Genomic DNA, 18,639 nt, shown 5'->3' with positions numbered 1-18,639 from the left:
TAAAAATCCCTGATGCAGGCGTCCCATTTGCTCATGGTATAGGGCATATTTAAATCTGGTGTCAAGTTGAGAGAATTTCTTTGCATGCAGCACTGTCAGTCAATCACATTAAAACTATCTATACATAACAAAACAGGACGTTATAAGCACTTAATCCTTAACATATAAATTTTGACAGTGAAAGAGATGATTGTGGTTGCAATAAAATGGAAAATAAAAATACAAAAGTCTATTTTAAATGAAGTGAAAGCACAAAGATCAAAAGATTAAAGAGGTGCAGTGAGGATATGTAGCAATATTTATGCAGTTAGTATACGATTATAAACCCAGCTGCACCACATTCAATATGATGCAACTTTTCTCAGTGTTTTTATAGCAAGACAAAGACTTAAGACCAATAATTCTCAGTTTAAGATTCCCCTTTGATTGTACTGTAGGGTAGCTCAACAGTACATCTTTGGATAAATGTAGAATCACTGACAGCAACTTTTGAATTGCTGCTTTATTCTGTGCATATTCAAACTTCAGAATATGATCTCCTCTACGTCGACAAGAGGGAACACTGACCAGGTGACCGCTTCACGAAACACCGCTCCTCGGTCAGTGAGGACAGGACATCACCTTGCTGCAGTATTAATAATTCTGCCTTAAGCCTACTGAAGTGTTCCAGCAAAAAAAAAATGCAAACTGGAGGGATGTCACCTCATTTTCTGTTTTGGTACTTTATAACCTTCAGGATTCAACACTGGGGAACAACAACTTCAAAGCTGTATGTGTCCTCTATTACTATTAACATTCTCATTCATCTTTTGTTCTGGACACCCTCACTATCTACTTCACTCACTCCTTCTTTTGTCAATAGCATAAAAGAAAACATATTTCCAGCCTCGTTGTTCAGAAGAAGAGTCATATAGGACTTGAAATGTTAATTCCGCTGGATCTGCTGAGTATGGTCAGATTTCTGTTTTTATTTCAGATCACTAGCATCTGCAATCATTTGCTTTTATTCCAGAAACTGATTAGAGTTTAATTCTTAGCAAGTTTAGCAGCATCTGTGGACAGAAAAGAGTTAAGGTTTTGGGTCTAGTGACCCTTCTTAAGAACACTTGAGTTTTTCCAGCAATTTCTGTTTTAGTTTCTGATTTCCAGTATCCAAACATTTTGGTTATTTCTTAGTTCAATTCTGCTACACATTATACATTCTGCTTCCAGGTTTTCTGACTAATGCTGGAATGTAACATGATATTGAAGACCCACACTCTACCAAAGGAAGGTCTGCCATTTTAAGGGACTTACAAAAGGTCAGTATGGAGGCAGCAGGTGGAAGGATGGATGGTGGAATTTCGTCTTGTAAATTTGTGACTCTTCCCCAGAGCCCATGATTTGTTAAGGATCAAAAATCGTGCTCTCTCTTGAGAGAGCACTAAGAGGCCAGTCAAAAACAAGTGTATATGGCTGGACATCACAGCGTACAAGTGTGTGGCCTCTTGCAACTGGAAAAAGTGCTGCAATGCAATAAAAGATTTAGTAACTTAATAAAAGGAGGAACGGTGAGTGACAACACTTGGACTTTAAACCCTAACTCTCCTCCTCCAGCATTTTCTTACACAATACCCCTCGGTCTAACACATCTCACAGCTCTACCCATTCACCTTTCTCCTCCACACACAAAACTGTCAGATAGAATAGAATTATTTTTCCATAACTAAATTGTGATTTGATTAAGTGAAGAACACAACTATATTTTAGTTACCATTAGTTGTAAAACATGTTCTTTAAAGAACAAAGTCATACACCCACATCAAAAGGTTTACGGCTTTATGATTTAGTCTCAGGCTAACAAATGTGAAAATGCTTCAAGGTAAAAGGCTTTTACTCAAGGACACAGCTATGTTTATAGATAGCTTAATTTTGTAACTTAGATGTATGCAATAGGCTTTACATATTGACACATTCTTAATTGTATGATTGTTTTGATTTTAATCTATTTTGGCCATCGGCAATTATTGTGAAATTATAGATGGTTCCTTTAGCTAAAGGATACTGATAGATTTTGGAGAACATTCGTATCTCATTTGGGACCTTTAGGATGCCAGTTAATCACTGAGGTAATACATCAGAATCAAAGCATAATTTGTGCCAAGGGTGCCATATTAGTAAAGATATATTAAGTTGGTAAGCTGACAGACAAGGGTAGAAAGTAACGTAGCTAAATTGACCACTATTTTTAAAGGAACCGATTAAGAATTGGATATGTACTGTTTAGCCAATTTGAGATGATTCATGTGCTATTCATTTGTTGACAAACCAATTAGGTTCAGGCGTAGTGGCTAGCAAAGGTTAACAAGTGGCACTTCATGGTTTGGTGCACAAGATGATAAAAGACAAGGAGTACTTTTATCAACAGACAGAACAAGAGACCTGTGTCCAGTCACCCAGTTCGCAATCTGGTGTCCCAGAATGGACTAATCCTGTAAACCACTGCACTTGTTTTGTACTTAAGATAAACTTAAATCCTGTAAAGTTTGTGAAGATTATTTGTACTTTGAATGGGTTTTGTAACTAACTGCATCCAGTAAATTAAGATTTGCTCTCTTAACTTCATCTACAATTGCAATTGACTTTGGTCTCTCAAAGTTAAAAGTAAACCCCAAAATCCTATTTCATTCCCATCCTTCTTTCTGACCCACCACATATGCTCTCAATCCATTCTTGCCAAGGATTCCATTTCTCACATTCATAATTCTGTTTGCGCTTATTCCGGAAGACAATGGATAACTCTATGTGGACTCTCAGAGCCAACAGCTGGCTACAGCCACTATCACATTAACTGCTGCTGGGAAATGGGTGCTGGACTGACATCAATAACAGGGCAGAATCCATGGAAAGACTATGGTCTCCCATTTAGCTGGTCACATTAATGTACCCCACTTTGCACACAACTGACAACTTAGTCATTACTAATTGAAAAAGTCATGATAGAATTTAAACCTATTCCCAATATTAGGATTGAACATCTGGTCTTTCACATGTCCTTCCAATGCCTTGGACAAGACAAGAGTCATTCCCAGGTGAGGCTGAGCACTGTGTGGATGCACTGCTATATGACTCACACACACCATCCACCAAAGTACATATGTTTAAACCTTCATGCAGTCAAGGTAACTAGGTTGTCACGCAGTGAAGTTTATATAACAGGTAAGCAGGTGCTGGTGACAGGGATAGCCCCTGTCATTATACTCAGACCACTCCAAAGCAAAGCAATGCACAGTTGACAACAGTTGCTATGGTTCAGAGACCGAGGAAGAGAGCCCATGGAGCAATGAGATGAAATGCATGCTGTTTGGGTCAGTATTCCCAAAGGCTGTGCATACGCTTGGAGAAAGAACAGAAAGAATCCATCTCTAGCATGAAATACATCATCCCTCAGGCACCTGTGCCATCTCCATCTGCATGGAGCATCTGAGTGTATGCTGGACCAGATCAGTGCCCTCGACCATTCTGCTCAAAACGGATGAAAACCTTGCCTTGGTGGTTCAATGTCTAGCTGAAATGTTGCCAAAAATACTCTACACTTTCTGCTTAACAGGGGAGTTGTCAAAATGGAAGAATAGGGCAAATGGATGTGAAGACTTCTCCCTTCCCATTCCTTACCCTCCCTTCTCCACAATGAGCCTCACATGCTGTCTCTTTCCCAAAGGGAGCTAGGTTAGTTTGTGGCAGAGCCAAATGGTCTACTCTTGATTCCAAATGATTCCACCTTACCTTTTCTGTTGTTTCACTACGCTTAAACATGATCCATTGCAAGCCATAGCAAACTCACAACCATAACAAGACTCTGTATGGAATGCACAAAAGGACATCCCCAAATCAGTTGAGGCACTCAAATCACATTTTCAGTAATCCAAAAACTTATCAATTCGCCTTCCCATCAAGAGACTCCTCTCTTCTGTCTCCTCCACATTAGCAGCAGGGTCCTCATAACTGTCACCAACCAGGTCTTCAGAGAAGCTATCCATATCTGACAGCTTGAAGTGCAATCTCTTTTGATAACTATAGCCATTGCAGAATTAAGGAATTACAGCAGCTCCCTGGATACCTGATGTTCAAATCCATGATTATCTTCTGGTCACATAAAAGCTGAGCATTAAGCAAATGGAATTTCTTCCAATGTTGAACACTCCAGGTTTATAAGAGTGTACATTAAGTCTCTGATTCCCTGTACCTGTTGAATCAAGGTATTCCAAGAGTCTGACTGTCAATCAGCCTCAGATTGCCAATCGGAGGCTGGCAAACTTGCAATTAGGCTGATCATGTTTGTCTTAGTTGACCACTCATACTGGCAGTTAAAAGGTTGCCCCTCTGAAGACTTAAAATCTCATGCAATCAAAAACCAAGTCAGTACCAGCCAGGCTACTTCCGGTACAGTTTTCAAATGTTAGTTCAGTATAGAAAATGAAAAAGATTTTCTATACTGTTACACCAGCCATCTGAAGAAATAACGTTATCAATTAACATATCAGCAGTTCAATGATCTTTTGTACAGCAGGGTATGAGTTCCTTTATACTATTTAGTCTGTGTTTAGCCATATGAAGTAAGAGATCATTGGTACTACCGCCAGCAATTTAAAGAAACATCATAACCTGTCTGCTTTGGAGGCTGCTGGAAATGGTTCGGTTTCAGATGCACGCATGTGTGGAAATCTCAGACTCCATTTCAGCTTTAGGAATCAGAGTAGCATCTTAACATGGTGTTGCACAACGCACTTCATCCCACATTATTCTACAAAAAGGGTGCACCACTTACCATTGCCAGTTCATCCACATGCACACTAGTTGTACGTATTTCCCCGGTTTTGGCTAATGGGAGAATTGATGATTCTGCACCTTTAGTGAACAGTATCTTCTTTCCTGAACAATCAGGTGTAACAAATTCTCAATTAAACAAAATTTATTTGGATGTAATTTGTTGAACATGTTTAGTTCCTCATTCAGTGGGATGTTCTACACATGTAAATTGGTTCAAAAGAACTTACTGCCCACAAAATAACCTTAAACATAACATTATACATGATAGTTAGCAAGTTTTGAGAAGATTTGTAGCTGAGGTTGAGGTTCTGTATGCAAGTTTGCTCGCTGAGCTGGAAAGTTCATTTTCAGTATGGTGACGAACATCAGAAAATGAACTTTCCAGCTCAGCGAACAAACTTACACAAAAATTATTATTTCTTTATCTATGTAAGTGGATTATCAGACCTAAATTTATAATCCTCTCATTTGTAATGTTGTCCATCATTTCTAAGCTAACCAGAAAAAAGTTGTTTACCACTGGGAAATCATTCAGTTTGAGAATGCCAAGTTATTTTTTACTCTAAGAATGAAAAGGAAGGTAAGAAAGTACTTTCAGACTTAAGACTGGGAAACAAACTTTACTGGAGAGTAGTAGGTTTTGTGGGCGGCACGGTGGCAAGCACTGCTGCCTCACAGTGCCAGAGACCCGGGTTCAATTCCCGCCTCAGGCGACTGACTGTGTGGAGTTTGCACGTTCTGCGTGGGTTTCCTCCGGGTGCTCCGGTTTCCTCCCACAGTCCAAAGATGTGCTAAATTGCCCGTAGTGTTAGGTAGGGGTATGGGTGGGTTGCGCTTCGGCGGGGCGGTGTGGACTTGTTGGGCCGAAGGGCCTGTTTCCACACTAAGTAATCTAATCTAATCTAACGTAAACTGGTTGTCTAGTTTTTGCAGTGTAGCTCCAAAGAAAAATAAATATGGTATGTACACTTTTCAAGCAGTGAGACTTTGGTTAATATTGAATTTGATGAAGTAGGGAGGATGCGCTTGCAACCATCCCCCCCTTTTTTTAAAAAAACTTTCTCTACAGTCCAGTTTTGCTGCTACTTATCAAAATTCCTGTGGCTACACCAAAGTGTAAGATATTCTACTTGTCAATGCTGACTTTGCCAATTGTGTTTAATTTCTCAATGGCTCAGTTATCACATCTGTCTGTGAGTTGGATTTACCAAGTCAACATGGATTTACCAAAAGGGAGAACATGTTTGACAACTTGTTGAGGATGGTTAATCATAGCATAAAGATGAGCTGGAGGATGTAGTGTATTTAGATTTTTAGAAGGCATTTGGTAAAAGTCTAATAAAGAGGTCACTAAATGAAATTACAGCACATAGCATCGGGGAAATATACTAGCAATGATTGAGAATTAGTTACTAAACAGAAAGTAGAGATACGAATAAATACTATTCTTAGGGTGGCATGCGAGTGTCAATGCCAGGTCCACAAGTGTTTACAATCTATATAAACAATTTGGATGTAGGGTCCATTTAAAATGCCCAAATTTGCTACTGATACTAAACTGTGTGGGAATTCAAGTTGTGAGGAATTTGTAAAGAGAGTACAAGGTGGCTTCAAGAGAACTGGGACATGCTTAGTAAATGAGTTAGAACATGGTAAATAAATTAGAATGTGAGTAAGTGTTAGGTTATTATTCACTTTGGTATTGAAAAAGAGTGGAATATTTCTTAAATATTAATAGATTGGGAAGTATGGGCATCCTAAAAGATATTCTTCAGTGAATCACTAAATTCTACCATGTAGGTGCAGAAAACAATTAGAAAGGGGACTTAAGTATAAAGATGAATAGATATTGCTGCAATTGTACATAATTATGGTGAGTGTGTACAATTTTGGCCTCCTTATCTATGGGATATACTTGATATTGAGGAAATGAGGGGGCAATTAACCAGATTAATCCCTAAGATAGTAATGTTGTTTTATGTTGAGAGATTAAGGAAACTCCTTATTCTCTTGAGTTTCAAAGAATGAGATGAACTTATCAAAATTTATGACATTTTTAAGAAGGATGCGACAGAATGGTCATTGGTAGAGTGATTCCCTGCTGGCGACTCTAGAACCAGAGAACAGAGAACATCTCAGGATAAGGGGCAGGCCATTTAAAACAGAAGAAGAGGAATTTCTTCAAAGAGGAATGAATCTTCGGAATTTTCTACCCCAGAGGGCTGTGGATACTCAATCATTAAACAGACTGTGTCATTAAGGGCAATAAACTGTGTAGGAAAATGGAATTGAGGAGATGGTTAGCTATGATTTAAAACAACAGGGCAGGCCTGACGGTCTGAATGGCCTACTCATGTTGCTACCAAAAATGCTCTTCAATTCAATATGTGGCTCCTGTCAGCTAATATTGTAAGAGTTGGGCAATTAATTGGCAAGCCCAGCTACAATCATATTTTCACTGTTATACCTGGACAGTTTATCAATAATACTGGATGGAAACATCTATTTGTGCACTAATAATGGAAGATATTTTTAATGTTCAATGTTTCCCCTTACATGCACACATTCATTTTATATTTATCAAGATTCATTTTGTTATTTAAACTCATGTGCAGTCAGAATGTATTTATGAACGTACCTTCTGGTGTTTCGACAATTACACTCATTCGCCTGCGATTTGCATCAAACTCTAAAATATCTAGAAGCTTATATCTGTAGGAATGAAAGGAAAATAACATTATATCCATCTTCAGGAATTTTTAAACCAATTGCTAAACACCATTACAAATGAATTTGAGATGTGTATTTTTCAGTATCAGCACTGTTTCATGTCAAGAATGTGGCATAATCTTCTGTAAATTTACTGCATTACAGTAGTTGTCCAAATAATATGGAGCTGTAGCAGGATCAAGGTAAGGAGCAAAAACTAAGAGAATTTGTGAGCAACTTCATATCACATTTGATACTCAAACAGCACAATAATGATGCAAAGTGAAACTGCTCAGCACCAACACTATAGTTGCACCAGAAAAGTGCACTTTAATGTATTATGAAACTGTGGCAGACAGACAAAATTGAAATTAAAGCTTCATCTTTTAACACAGTTTAGAACAGCAACAGGTTCTCTCCAGTTTAATTCTTTTCATACGGAGAAAGACAACCTCACACAACAGAGATAAAAGTGCGACAATTGGCCTGAAGTTTCTTAAGCAGAGAAGAGCAAAATAAGTGGAGGTCCAGCATTAGTTGCCATCCAGTACTACTTGAGAAAGTCTGACTGCACGTAAATGTTCAATGAATACATCATAGGGAACAGCAATCATCCCTTCCAAAACACTCTTCATACTCTCTAGCCAGGCTGACACACAAAGTAGCTAGTTGAACTAGATACTCAAGAACAGGTAACATCACTGGAACTGTAATTTAAGACATGGCAGCATATTCAAGAAACATGGGATGAAAAGAAAAGCATGTAACAAGAAAAGCTCGTCCCCCTCCGCAATTTAAGAACTCATATCAAAGCCTTGCACAGTTTTGTTACCTTTGTTCCTTTCCAAACTCGTTAAGTAATATATTTTTCTCACTTGATCCTGCAAACGTGATCCCAATCCTACAGGAATGAAAAAAAATAATCTTCAAAGCTTTGTCAGGTCTGTGAAAAGCATTATTATTGACTAATAAAAAGAGCTAGACAAACTTAATTGCTCAACTGATGGCCCAATATTCTAAATGTCTGATACACACTATCAATTATCAGTTCACAAATGTCTAGCTGCTTGGATGGGCAAAAACTAAATGAAACAGATTCAAGTATTTAAAGATTCCTCAAATCATAATTAGATGATATGAAATTTAATTTTTCTATTAATACAAAAATTCCACAGTCCATCACACACCCATGGCAAAACTGTTTCAACTTGCACATGAGACATTTAATGCTTCCAAGTGCTTGACATCATTGACTGTGGTATTCAACATTGGCACCAATACTGGGGTGATACCACCAGCACATGCATAATAATAATTTTTTTAAATGAGTCACTGTTGTCAAGTAAGGAAGATGCATGTAAGGTCAAGGGAAGAGAAACATCTGAGGAACTTTAACTTGGCTGAAGTATTTCTCGATGGAAAGCAATAGGTTTACTCCCATTAAATAAGCTTCTGCAGTTAAAGAAAATTGGCTATGTCCATGCAACTGTATTGTAACCAGAGTTACCATTTTCTGCAGGCTGGAAAAGATTAAAGCAAAACAAACCAATTAACTAATTAAAAATATCATGGCAGCAAAGGTTGTTTGCTTCATTAAGTAACATTTTAGAATGAAGGATGGCTTTAAAACCAGTTTTCCATTTCACTACCTAATCAACTAAAATGAATGACATTTAACACCCCAAACAACAGTAACATCCTTCAAGCTAATATCCAGGAATGTCATAGAACATTTGACACTGAGGCATAAAAAGACACATTGCGTCTTTCCTTATGACAGTGGTAGTGTCCCGACCTCTGAACTTAGGGTCAAATCACACCAGCTCCACACATGTAATTAACATGTTTGAACAGGTCGATTGAAAATATCTGAGGATATATTAGGCCAGATGACCAAAAGCTTAGTAAAATAGGCAGATTGAAGGTTTGTCTTAAAGGAGGACAATAGAACGAGGAGTAGGGCACTTAGAACAGTCCAGCAGGCTTGAGCCTATCTAGATCATGGCTGATTACCCACCTCAATGCTATTTTGCCATACTTTCTCTATTTTGCTTGATATCATTAGCATCTAGAAATCTATTGATCACAGTCTTGAACATGCTCAATAATTGACATTCCTGGGATAGAAAATTCCAAAGATTCATTTCCCTAAATGGCTTACCTCTTACTGACTATTTCCCTTGGTTCTTGCCTCCCCCTCCAAGCAAGGGGGACATCCTTTCTACCTGCCTGACAACTTGTAAGAATTTGTAAACTACAAATGAGATTATTTCTCAGTCTTTTAAGATCAAGAGAATACAGGCCCAACCTCTAGTCATAGGACAGTCCTGCCGCTCCAGCATTCGGTCTGGTAACCCTTGCTCTATGGCAAATATATCTTCCCTTTAGTAAGATGACCAACACTACACAGGACTCCAGGTATAGTCTCATCAAGGTTCAATACAACTGCTGCATAACAACTTCAGTCCTGCACTCAAATGTTCTTGGGATAAAAGACCAACATACAATTTTCTTTCCTGATTATGTATTGCATCTGCACATTAGCTTTTACTATCTAATAAACAAGGACACTCATGACCTTTGGACATCAATATTTCCTAATATTGCAATGAAATACTCTGTACCTCTGTTCCTCCTACAATCTGATACTTATCCACATCTACAGGGGTTGGAGGTCATGAGATGTACGGAGGGAATTAAAGAGCTGTGTTTAGATTACTGAATAAGTAACACTGCTGAGATCTAAACAGAGCTGTGAGCTGGAGGAAATCTTACAGCTAGGAGTGAGTTGAGTCCACAGAGGGATACAAATTTATAAAATTATGATTGGCAGGTGTCTTTTCTCTAGGGTGAGGGTTTTAAGATTAGGGGGTGTATTTTTACGGTGAGACAAGTGGGCGGCACGGTGGCACAGTGGTTAGCACTGCTGCCTCGCAGCGCCGGAGACCCGGGTTCAATTCCCGCCTCAGGCGACTGACTGTGTGGAGTTTGCACGCTCTCCCCGTGTCTGCGTGGGTTTCCTCCGGGTGCTCCGGTTTCCTCCCACAGTCCAAAGATGTGCAGGTCAGGTGAATTGGCCATGCTAAATTGCCCGTAGTGTTAGGTAAGGGGTAGATATAGATGTAGGGGTATGAGTGGGTTACACTTCGGCGGGGCGGTGTGGACTTGTTGGGCCGAAGGGCCTGTTTCCACACTAAGTAATCTAATCTAACCTAATTTTAAAAAAGACATGAAGTGCAATTTTCAAAAAAAAAGTGGTTTGTGTATGGAATGAACTTCCAGAGGAAGCAGTGGATGCAGGTACAGTTATAACATTTAAAAGACATTTAGATAAGTTAAAGCAGTAGGAATGTTTGGAGGAACATGTGCCAAGCACTGGCAGGTAGACTAGTTTAATTTAGTATTATGGTTAGCATGTGCTATATGACTCCAAGACTGAGAATTTTAAAATTAAGCTGTAGTTTGACTAGCAATCAATGTAGTTCTATGAATACAGTGGAGGCAAGTGAGTGGAGTTTTGAATGACAAGAATGACTTTGGAATGTGGGAGGTTAGTCAGGAATGCATCAAAATTATTAAGCAAAGTTAAAGTGAATGGACATGGGCTTCAACTGCAGATGTGCTGAGGGAGGGGTGAAGTTGGACATCATTACGAAGGTGGGAATAGGTGGTCTTCAGAGTGATGGTGCAGATGAGATTAGAAGTGAAAGGTTATGAATAGCCTGGATTACTCTCAACCAGCTGCTGCTGTGGATCGATAGTGTCAGTAGTAAGGGAATGGAAGTTGTGGCAGTGTTCAAAGAAATAACTTCAGTCCTCACAATATTTAACTGGAGGGAACTTCTATGCATCAAGTACTGGATGTCAGAAAAGGAGTCTGACTATTTAGAGACTGAGGCTACAGCAGGCTTGGTTCCAATTATTATGGTCAGATTCAAGGCAGCTGCAAGAATTGTATTTTTAACCTAATATTTGGGAATTTGCTTTATGCAGTTTCTTATTTGCATAAAACAGGTTTTGCAGTATCAAAGCTTAATTCACAATATGGAGTGGTTAATACTGCTCATGCAACAAAAGGGAGGGTCTTGTCTAGGACAGGCAGCCCAAAAAAAGTATGATGGCACTTGGTCCAAAAATGGAGCGAGGGCAAATGATCCAAAACAAAATGAGCATACGATGAGCAAGTAAATAATACATTGTTGCATTTACCAGATGACTTTGGTAATCTCAGGTAGTCCCAAAGCATTTTATAGCTAATGAACTGATGCACTAAAATGTCACCTAAGATTGTGTACAAATTTTTGGAACAGAGCTTGATCTCTCAGCCTTCAATTCAGAACCTGCTAATGGGTGTTGACATATTTGACAGTGGTTCGGCTCTTCGCAATAAACAGTTCTGATTATTTCCAGACATTTTACTCACACATGCAAAACCAACACCATAGGCATATATGCAAGATTTAAACAAACTATTTCACTTAATGTACACTTCACTAGCAATATGAGCACTTAACATATAGTGTGTAGCAACAGAGTTTTCTAAATGTACGTTACAAACACATTACAGCATTACAATAGTGGCACAGTTATCACACACAGACTACTATGCTGACATTAGATCCACAAATAAGGACCATAAAAAAACATTATTTCAGAAATCAGATTTAACAAAAGTTACATTATAGCTACTGAACTTAATAGTTTGTTGTAGAAAAATATCCTTACTTTCTCGCAGCTTCTACTAAAGCCTTCTCATCTGGTGAAGCAGCATAGTATTGCACAGAGGATGAATCAACTACAGAATTCAAATTTGATCTCCGTGTCTCTTCCTGGTCATTAATGTGCACTGTGTGACAAAGGGATATTGCCTTCAAGAACATCTTTTCCTCATCTGTCTAGGAATTGAAGCATGAATGGTCAGAACACTATCATATTCAATCAAACAAATACTTTTTTAAAACAAATATGACACGAAGAGGAAGATGTCTGATGTGACTGTCATATGTTTGATGCACGGTGGCACAGTGGTTAGCACTGCTGCCTCACAGCGCCAGAGACCCGGGTTCAATTCCCGCCTCAGGGGACTGACTGTGTGGAGTTTGCACGTTCTCCCCGTGTCTGCGTGGGTTTCCTCCGGGTGCTCCGGTTTCCTCCCACAGTCCAAAGATGTGCAAGTCAGGTGAATTGGCCATGCTAAATTGCCCGTAGTGTGAGGTAAGGGGTAAATGTAGGGGTATGGGTGGGTTGCGCTTCGGCGGGTCGGTGTGAACTTGTTGGGCCGAAGGGCCTGTTTCCACACTAAGTAATCTAATCTAATCTAAAAAAAAAGAGGACTTCATTGAAAGAACATTACTGAAGTAGGAAGGAGAGTCAGGCCTATAATCAATATTAGATGAAGGAGGGAATGAAGAGTCGTCAAGTGGATCCGAAAGGTTAACTCTGCTTTCTCTCTCGAGATGCTGCCAGATCTGTGGAGATTTTCCAGCAATTTCGGTTTTTGTTCCAGATGAACTGTTGTGTTCAAGATTGTGCATATTCCAGCCAAATCAGTGACATTGATCTTGGGGGAGCTGCAGTCAAGAGTCGTCAAAAATCTTCGGAACAGATAATCAGTTATCAAAGAGATAGCACTTGTTCCCAGTCCTCAACCAGCAATACTTTCAACAAGGCTAACTGTTGCCTCAGTGATGACAGCATCAAACACAGGTTTGACTGACTATCAACAGCAACTGTCCAATCTTACAGGAAGAATGAGACCTTGGGCAAGATATTTGTGGAAGTTTGCATTGATGATCTTTACACTAGCAGGAAATCAATGAAAAAAAAGGTCAAAGTCTAAATGTTCCAAGATACCAATCAGTGTTTAAGTGAAATTAGTATTAGCGGACATGGTTATCATACCAATTTATGATGTATACGAGAACCATGGAAATCTATATGGACGGAATTACATCAGCTGTTTAACAAAGGCAACACTACAGTAAAACCTTCATTATAATACATGTTTGGGAGCGTTTCAGTCCAATTATTTGTTGTAAACTTGAGACACAGGATGAGGACTGGATGAATATTCAGTCTGTCCACTTAAGAGATAAAGGTTCAATCTAGTCAACTCAGTACAATGATATCCTGCTGGCTATGTAATGAGCAAAACAATCCACAACTCAATTTTGTGCAAGTTAGAAGTAGGCCCTATTCTAAATTGACAACATAATTTCACCAGGTCATGGTGTGTAATAACACTAAAAAGATTGGCTAATTCAGTCTGAAATGGGACAACTCACTTTTAAAACTGTGCCCATTAATTATACTTTTCTCCCAAGGGAAATCATCCTTTTAACACCCACCCTATTAATTCTCCTCGATTTTAAATATTTCAATAACACCACCCTTCATTTTACTAAATTCCAGGGAATACAGACTCAATTTGCTCAGATTTTTATCACATCCCAGAGACTAAACCTAGATTAAAATGTATTCACCTCCAAAGCAAATACTTTTTTTTTTCTTAAAATGTTCAGACAGAAATGGTCTCACCAAAACATTATACAAATGTAGAAGTACTGCTTTATTCCTCAACTCCGAACCTCTTGCAACAAACAGCAAGCTGCACACCTTCCTTTGCTTGCTGCACCTGCATGCTAACTTCCTGCTTATCTTGCTCGAGCACATCCAAGATTCTTTGCACATCAATACTTTCAAGTTTCACACCTTTAAAAATGTATTTTGCTTTTCTTTTCATAACCAAATTAAGTAACTGCACACATCTGCACATAATAAAAACACCTAGCATCTCACTTGTGTTAATTGGTTTGCTGAAGTTTGTCTTTCCACTGGTTTTGCATCATCGGTAAACACATTACACTTCACTCAGTTCTTTAATATAGATTATAAATAGCTCAAGGCCTAGCACTGACCTTTGTGGTAATTTACAATTTAAAAATGCCCCACTTATGCCCCTCTCTACTTCCTAGCTATTTATGAAACTACCCCTGCCAATATATTATCCATGATCAAAGTTTATGAGAAGATTTGTAGCTCGGGTGCTCGTTGTTGTGGTTCTGTTTGCCGAGCTGGGAATTTGTGTTGCAGACGTTTCGTCCCCTGTCTAGGTGACATCCTCAGTGCTTGGGAGCCTCCTGTGATGCTTCCTCCGGCATTTATAGTGGTTTGAATCTTCCGCTTCCGGTTTTCAGTTCCAGCTGTCCGTTGCAGTGGTTGGTATATTGGGTCCAGGTCGATGTGCTTCTTGATTGAATCTGTGGATGAGTGCCATGCCTCTAGGAATTCCCTGGCTGTTCTGTTTGGCTTGTCCTATAATAGTAGTGCTGCCCCAGTCGAATTCATGTTGCTTGTCATCTGCATGTGTGGCTACCAAGGATAGCTGGTTGTGTCGTTTCATGGCTAGTTGGTAGGAAGTAGCTGGGCGTTGCAGAGTTGGGTGGTTGGATCTGGGATAAGGTGGGGGAGGGAAGAGGAGGAAACTGGTGAAATCAACATTGATCCCATGTTTTTGGAGGTGGAAGATGATGCGTTCTTCCTCCAGGTGGCAGGTGGCTGAACGTTTCAGTGAATCTTGATGTGGTTTCCTCTACACTGGGGTGACAGGACGCCAACTTGCGGAATGTTTCAGAGAACTTCTCTGGGGCACACACACTAAACAACCCCACCACTCTGTGGCCGAACACTTCAACTCCCCCTCCCATTCTGCCAAGAACATGCAAGTCCTGGGCCTCCTCCACCTCAATTCTAGCCACCTGATGCTTGGAGGAAGAATGCCTCATCTTCCACCTTGGGACCCTCCAATCACATGGGATCAATGTTGATTTCAGCAGTTTCCTCATCTGCTCTTCTCCACAATCACCCCCCCCCCCACCCACACCAATCATATTACCCCAGATCCAACTCAGCACTGCCGTACCTATCCATCTTCCTTCCCGCCTATCCGATCCACCCTCCACTGCAACCCATCACCATCACTCCTCACCTCTATCTACCTATTGTACTCCCACTTATCTTTCCCTCAGCCCCAGCCCCCTCAGACTGCCCCCATGTTCCTGATGAAAAGCTGATGCTCGAAATGTCAACTCTCCTGCTCCTTGGATGCTGCCTGGCCGGCTGCGTTTTTCCAGCACCACACGTTTTGACTGCAGCAACTGCAGTCCTCACTTTCTCCATATCTGGCAACATCTTGATAAATCTCTTCTGAACCTTCTCCAGCTCAACTCTAATCATTCCTATAACTGGACGACCAGAACTGGACGCAGTATTCCAGAAGAGGCCTCATCCCTCTACTTTCTGATTTACAGGTATTTCCACAATGTTAATTGTAATAGAAATAATTTTTTGAATATTATATATATTGTTGAACTGTTAGTTTTGTTGTAAATCTATATGCATTCTGGTATAGAGTCATTTTACCTTTTTTCAACCTCTGGCCTTATCTATTGGCACACTCTTTGTACATCCTATCCTTTCCTGCAGTTTGATTATTCTTATTGTTATCTTGTTCTGTTGTCTTCAGTTTATCACATGTTCCCTCATTTGATTCCCTCACCCTCATTAGTTTAAAGCTCTTAGTATTGTTCTCGTTACATAACTTTCCAGAACACTGGTTTCAGCACAATTCAGGTGAAGGTCATCCAAATAGAACAGCTTCCACTTTCTCCAGCATTGGCGCGAGTGTTCCATGAATCAAAGGAGGCGATGGCCTTGTGGTATTGTTGCTGGATTGCTAATCTGGAGACCCATGTAATGACCCTGGAACCTGGGCTCAAATCCTGCTATGGTGGCATTTGAATTCAATAAAAAAAAATCTGGAATCAAGAGTCTAATGATGACCATGAATCCATTGCTGATCACTGGAAAAACCCATATGGTTCCCTTGTACTATGAACGAAGTTAAAAGAAAATCAAAACCCATTTCTCCACAGCACTTTTTGAACCATGCATTCAACTCCATGATCTCTGGTATTTATATAAATAGGAATCTCAAATAGCTCTTAAGAATATTCCAGAATTTATACATTAGCATTAAAGTAATGTTACAAGAATGGAAGGCAAATACAAAAGAAACTTACAAAAGTGTATTTTTCCCCGTCAGTCACTCCTTCACGGACCAAATTGCCATTGATGTATTTGTACTTAATACCATTAATAGAGCATTCCCTGAACTTCATTTCATTTTCAGTCAGCGTTCCAGTTTTGTCCGTAAACACGTACTCCACCTAATAATAGAGTATATAAATTGAAGGGTCACTGAACTCAAAATGTTGATTGTTTTCTCTCCATAGATGCTGCCAGATCCGAATTTCTCCAACAATTCCTGTTTATGTTTGATAAAAATTGTATCTGATTTAACATGTGCACAGTTTAAATCCTAAAAATTTCCAATGTACATATGCCTTGCAAGTGTGTTATTTCAAGTATAAAACTCAGACAAGACTTATCAAAATGGGCCAAGCAGCTATTTTCCTTCTGACAAAGAAATTTAAGAAACATTGGCTGATATACACAGACATTACTGTAGCACAGGGAAAGATTAGCTTGTTTTATTAATTTTTTTTTATTATCAACATCAATTCGATGGTAGTTTCAATTGTATTTTAAACTGACCTACAAATTCCATTGACTTAACTTTTTATTATTTCCATAACAGTCTCAGTGGTGAGATTCGTAGAATTTGATAGACCAGTGTTTTTGATGTCATTTTTTAGACTTTTAAAGTTAAGCATTTTGCCATCAGGATGTCAATTTACAGATCACTGGATCGACTGCTGTAAAATGGCAACTGGGATCCATTAATACATATTTTGGGAACTTATCGATGTTGGACAGCATCGAGAGTAGCAAGTTTCAGTAGTTGCTCAAGCTTGAAATGCAGTAGGGCTCAAAGAGCTGCTCATTCATAAGTCAAGATTTCTTCAAAAATAGATTCCAGGATGTGGTCACACAAAACTATAGAAGTTGCAGAAAGGTAAGGGAACTGGCTATCAACAGCAGATCATGACGAATATAGTTATAGACTTCAGAACCGTGAATGGGCAGAACATGACAGATAGAATTAAATACAGAGAAAAGTGAAGTAACACAAATGGGAAGAGAGTGCACAATATTTCCACGTATGGAGTTAGCTATTATGAGGGGGCATAGCTTTAAATTAAGGGGTGGTAGGTATAGGACAGATGTTAGGGGTAGATTCTTTACTCAGCGGGTCGTGAGTTCATTGAATGCCCTGCCAGTAGCAGTGGTGGACTCTCCCTCTTTATGGGCATTGGATAGGCATATGGAGGATAGTGGGCTAGTGTAGGTTAGGTGGGCTTGGATCGACGCAACATCGAGGGCCAAAGGGCTTGTACTGCGCTGTATTTTTCTATGTTCCATGTTCTAAAAGGCACAATCGTGTAAGTGTAGAACAATAGAGACCTCTGTGCCCGGAGAAATTATTGGAAAGGTAGTAGCAGATGTTAATAACGTGTTTAAAAAAGAGAGACATGGGTTACAGGATTGATAAACAGAAACAGAATATAAAAAGATCAAGCTGCAACTTTAAAGATGTTTAAAAGGGTATGTCTCAGCTATGGTAGAAAACTACTGAAGTGTGACACTCAAAAGTACACACGAGGTTTATCAGGATGCTATTGGGGATAAAGATTTTCAGCATGAGGAGGCAATTCAAAAGATTAGGAAGTATTCTATTTGGAACAAAACATTAAAAAGGTAACCAATCAAGATTTTTTTTACAATACTAAGTAGTTTTGGAGTAAAGATGGAAAAATAATCCCTTTGGCGAACGAGTCAATAACAAAGATTTTACATTCAAAATCATGGATGGGAGTTGACGAGAATCTTTTTCTATCCAATTATCAGGATCTGGATAGCTCTATTTGAAAGAGGTTGTGGAAGATAATACAATAAACTTAAACAAGGACTTTTACAGGTATATGAAGATGTAGAAAACTTAGCCTATAATTTACAGCTTGTAGTCAAAACATCAAGCTGTAGGACTAGGCTGTTTTAAAGAGACAACATTGTGTTTGAAACTAGCTTTATACTCTATGTGAGATTAGCTTGAAATAGGTAAATTGAAAGTAGTGGACGCTCAAGTTGTTTTAAAAATGA

The 18,639-nt window shown here is 39.2% G+C and overlaps 1 protein-coding gene across 3 annotated transcripts in view; it reads right to left on the bottom strand.

Moving 5' to 3' along the window:
* The window catches only part of atp11b (ATPase phospholipid transporting 11B), a 174,629-nt gene that overhangs the window by 90,452 nt on the left and 65,538 nt on the right, over window positions 1-18,639 (bottom strand). For all 3 annotated transcript variants that reach the window (XR_011960884.1, XM_072572445.1, XM_072572446.1), the window contains exons 13-17: window positions 16,599-16,745; window positions 12,244-12,413; window positions 8,351-8,419; window positions 7,448-7,521; window positions 4,808-4,911 (exon numbers count right to left, since the gene is read on the bottom strand). Coding sequence is in view for 2 of the 3 variants with exons in the window: in XM_072572445.1 (XP_072428546.1) it covers window positions 4,808-4,911; window positions 7,448-7,521; window positions 8,351-8,419; window positions 12,244-12,413; window positions 16,599-16,745 (564 nt within the window). In the remaining variant the exon portion in view is untranslated. The remainder of the gene's footprint in view (window positions 1-4,807; window positions 4,912-7,447; window positions 7,522-8,350; window positions 8,420-12,243; window positions 12,414-16,598; window positions 16,746-18,639) is intronic.

The sequence above is a fragment of the Chiloscyllium punctatum genome, chromosome 6 (assembly GCF_047496795.1).
Source record: "Chiloscyllium punctatum isolate Juve2018m chromosome 6, sChiPun1.3, whole genome shotgun sequence".
Classification (NCBI taxonomy): Eukaryota; Metazoa; Chordata; class Chondrichthyes; order Orectolobiformes; family Hemiscylliidae; genus Chiloscyllium; species Chiloscyllium punctatum.
This window is presented reverse-complemented; position numbering and strand designations above follow the sequence as displayed.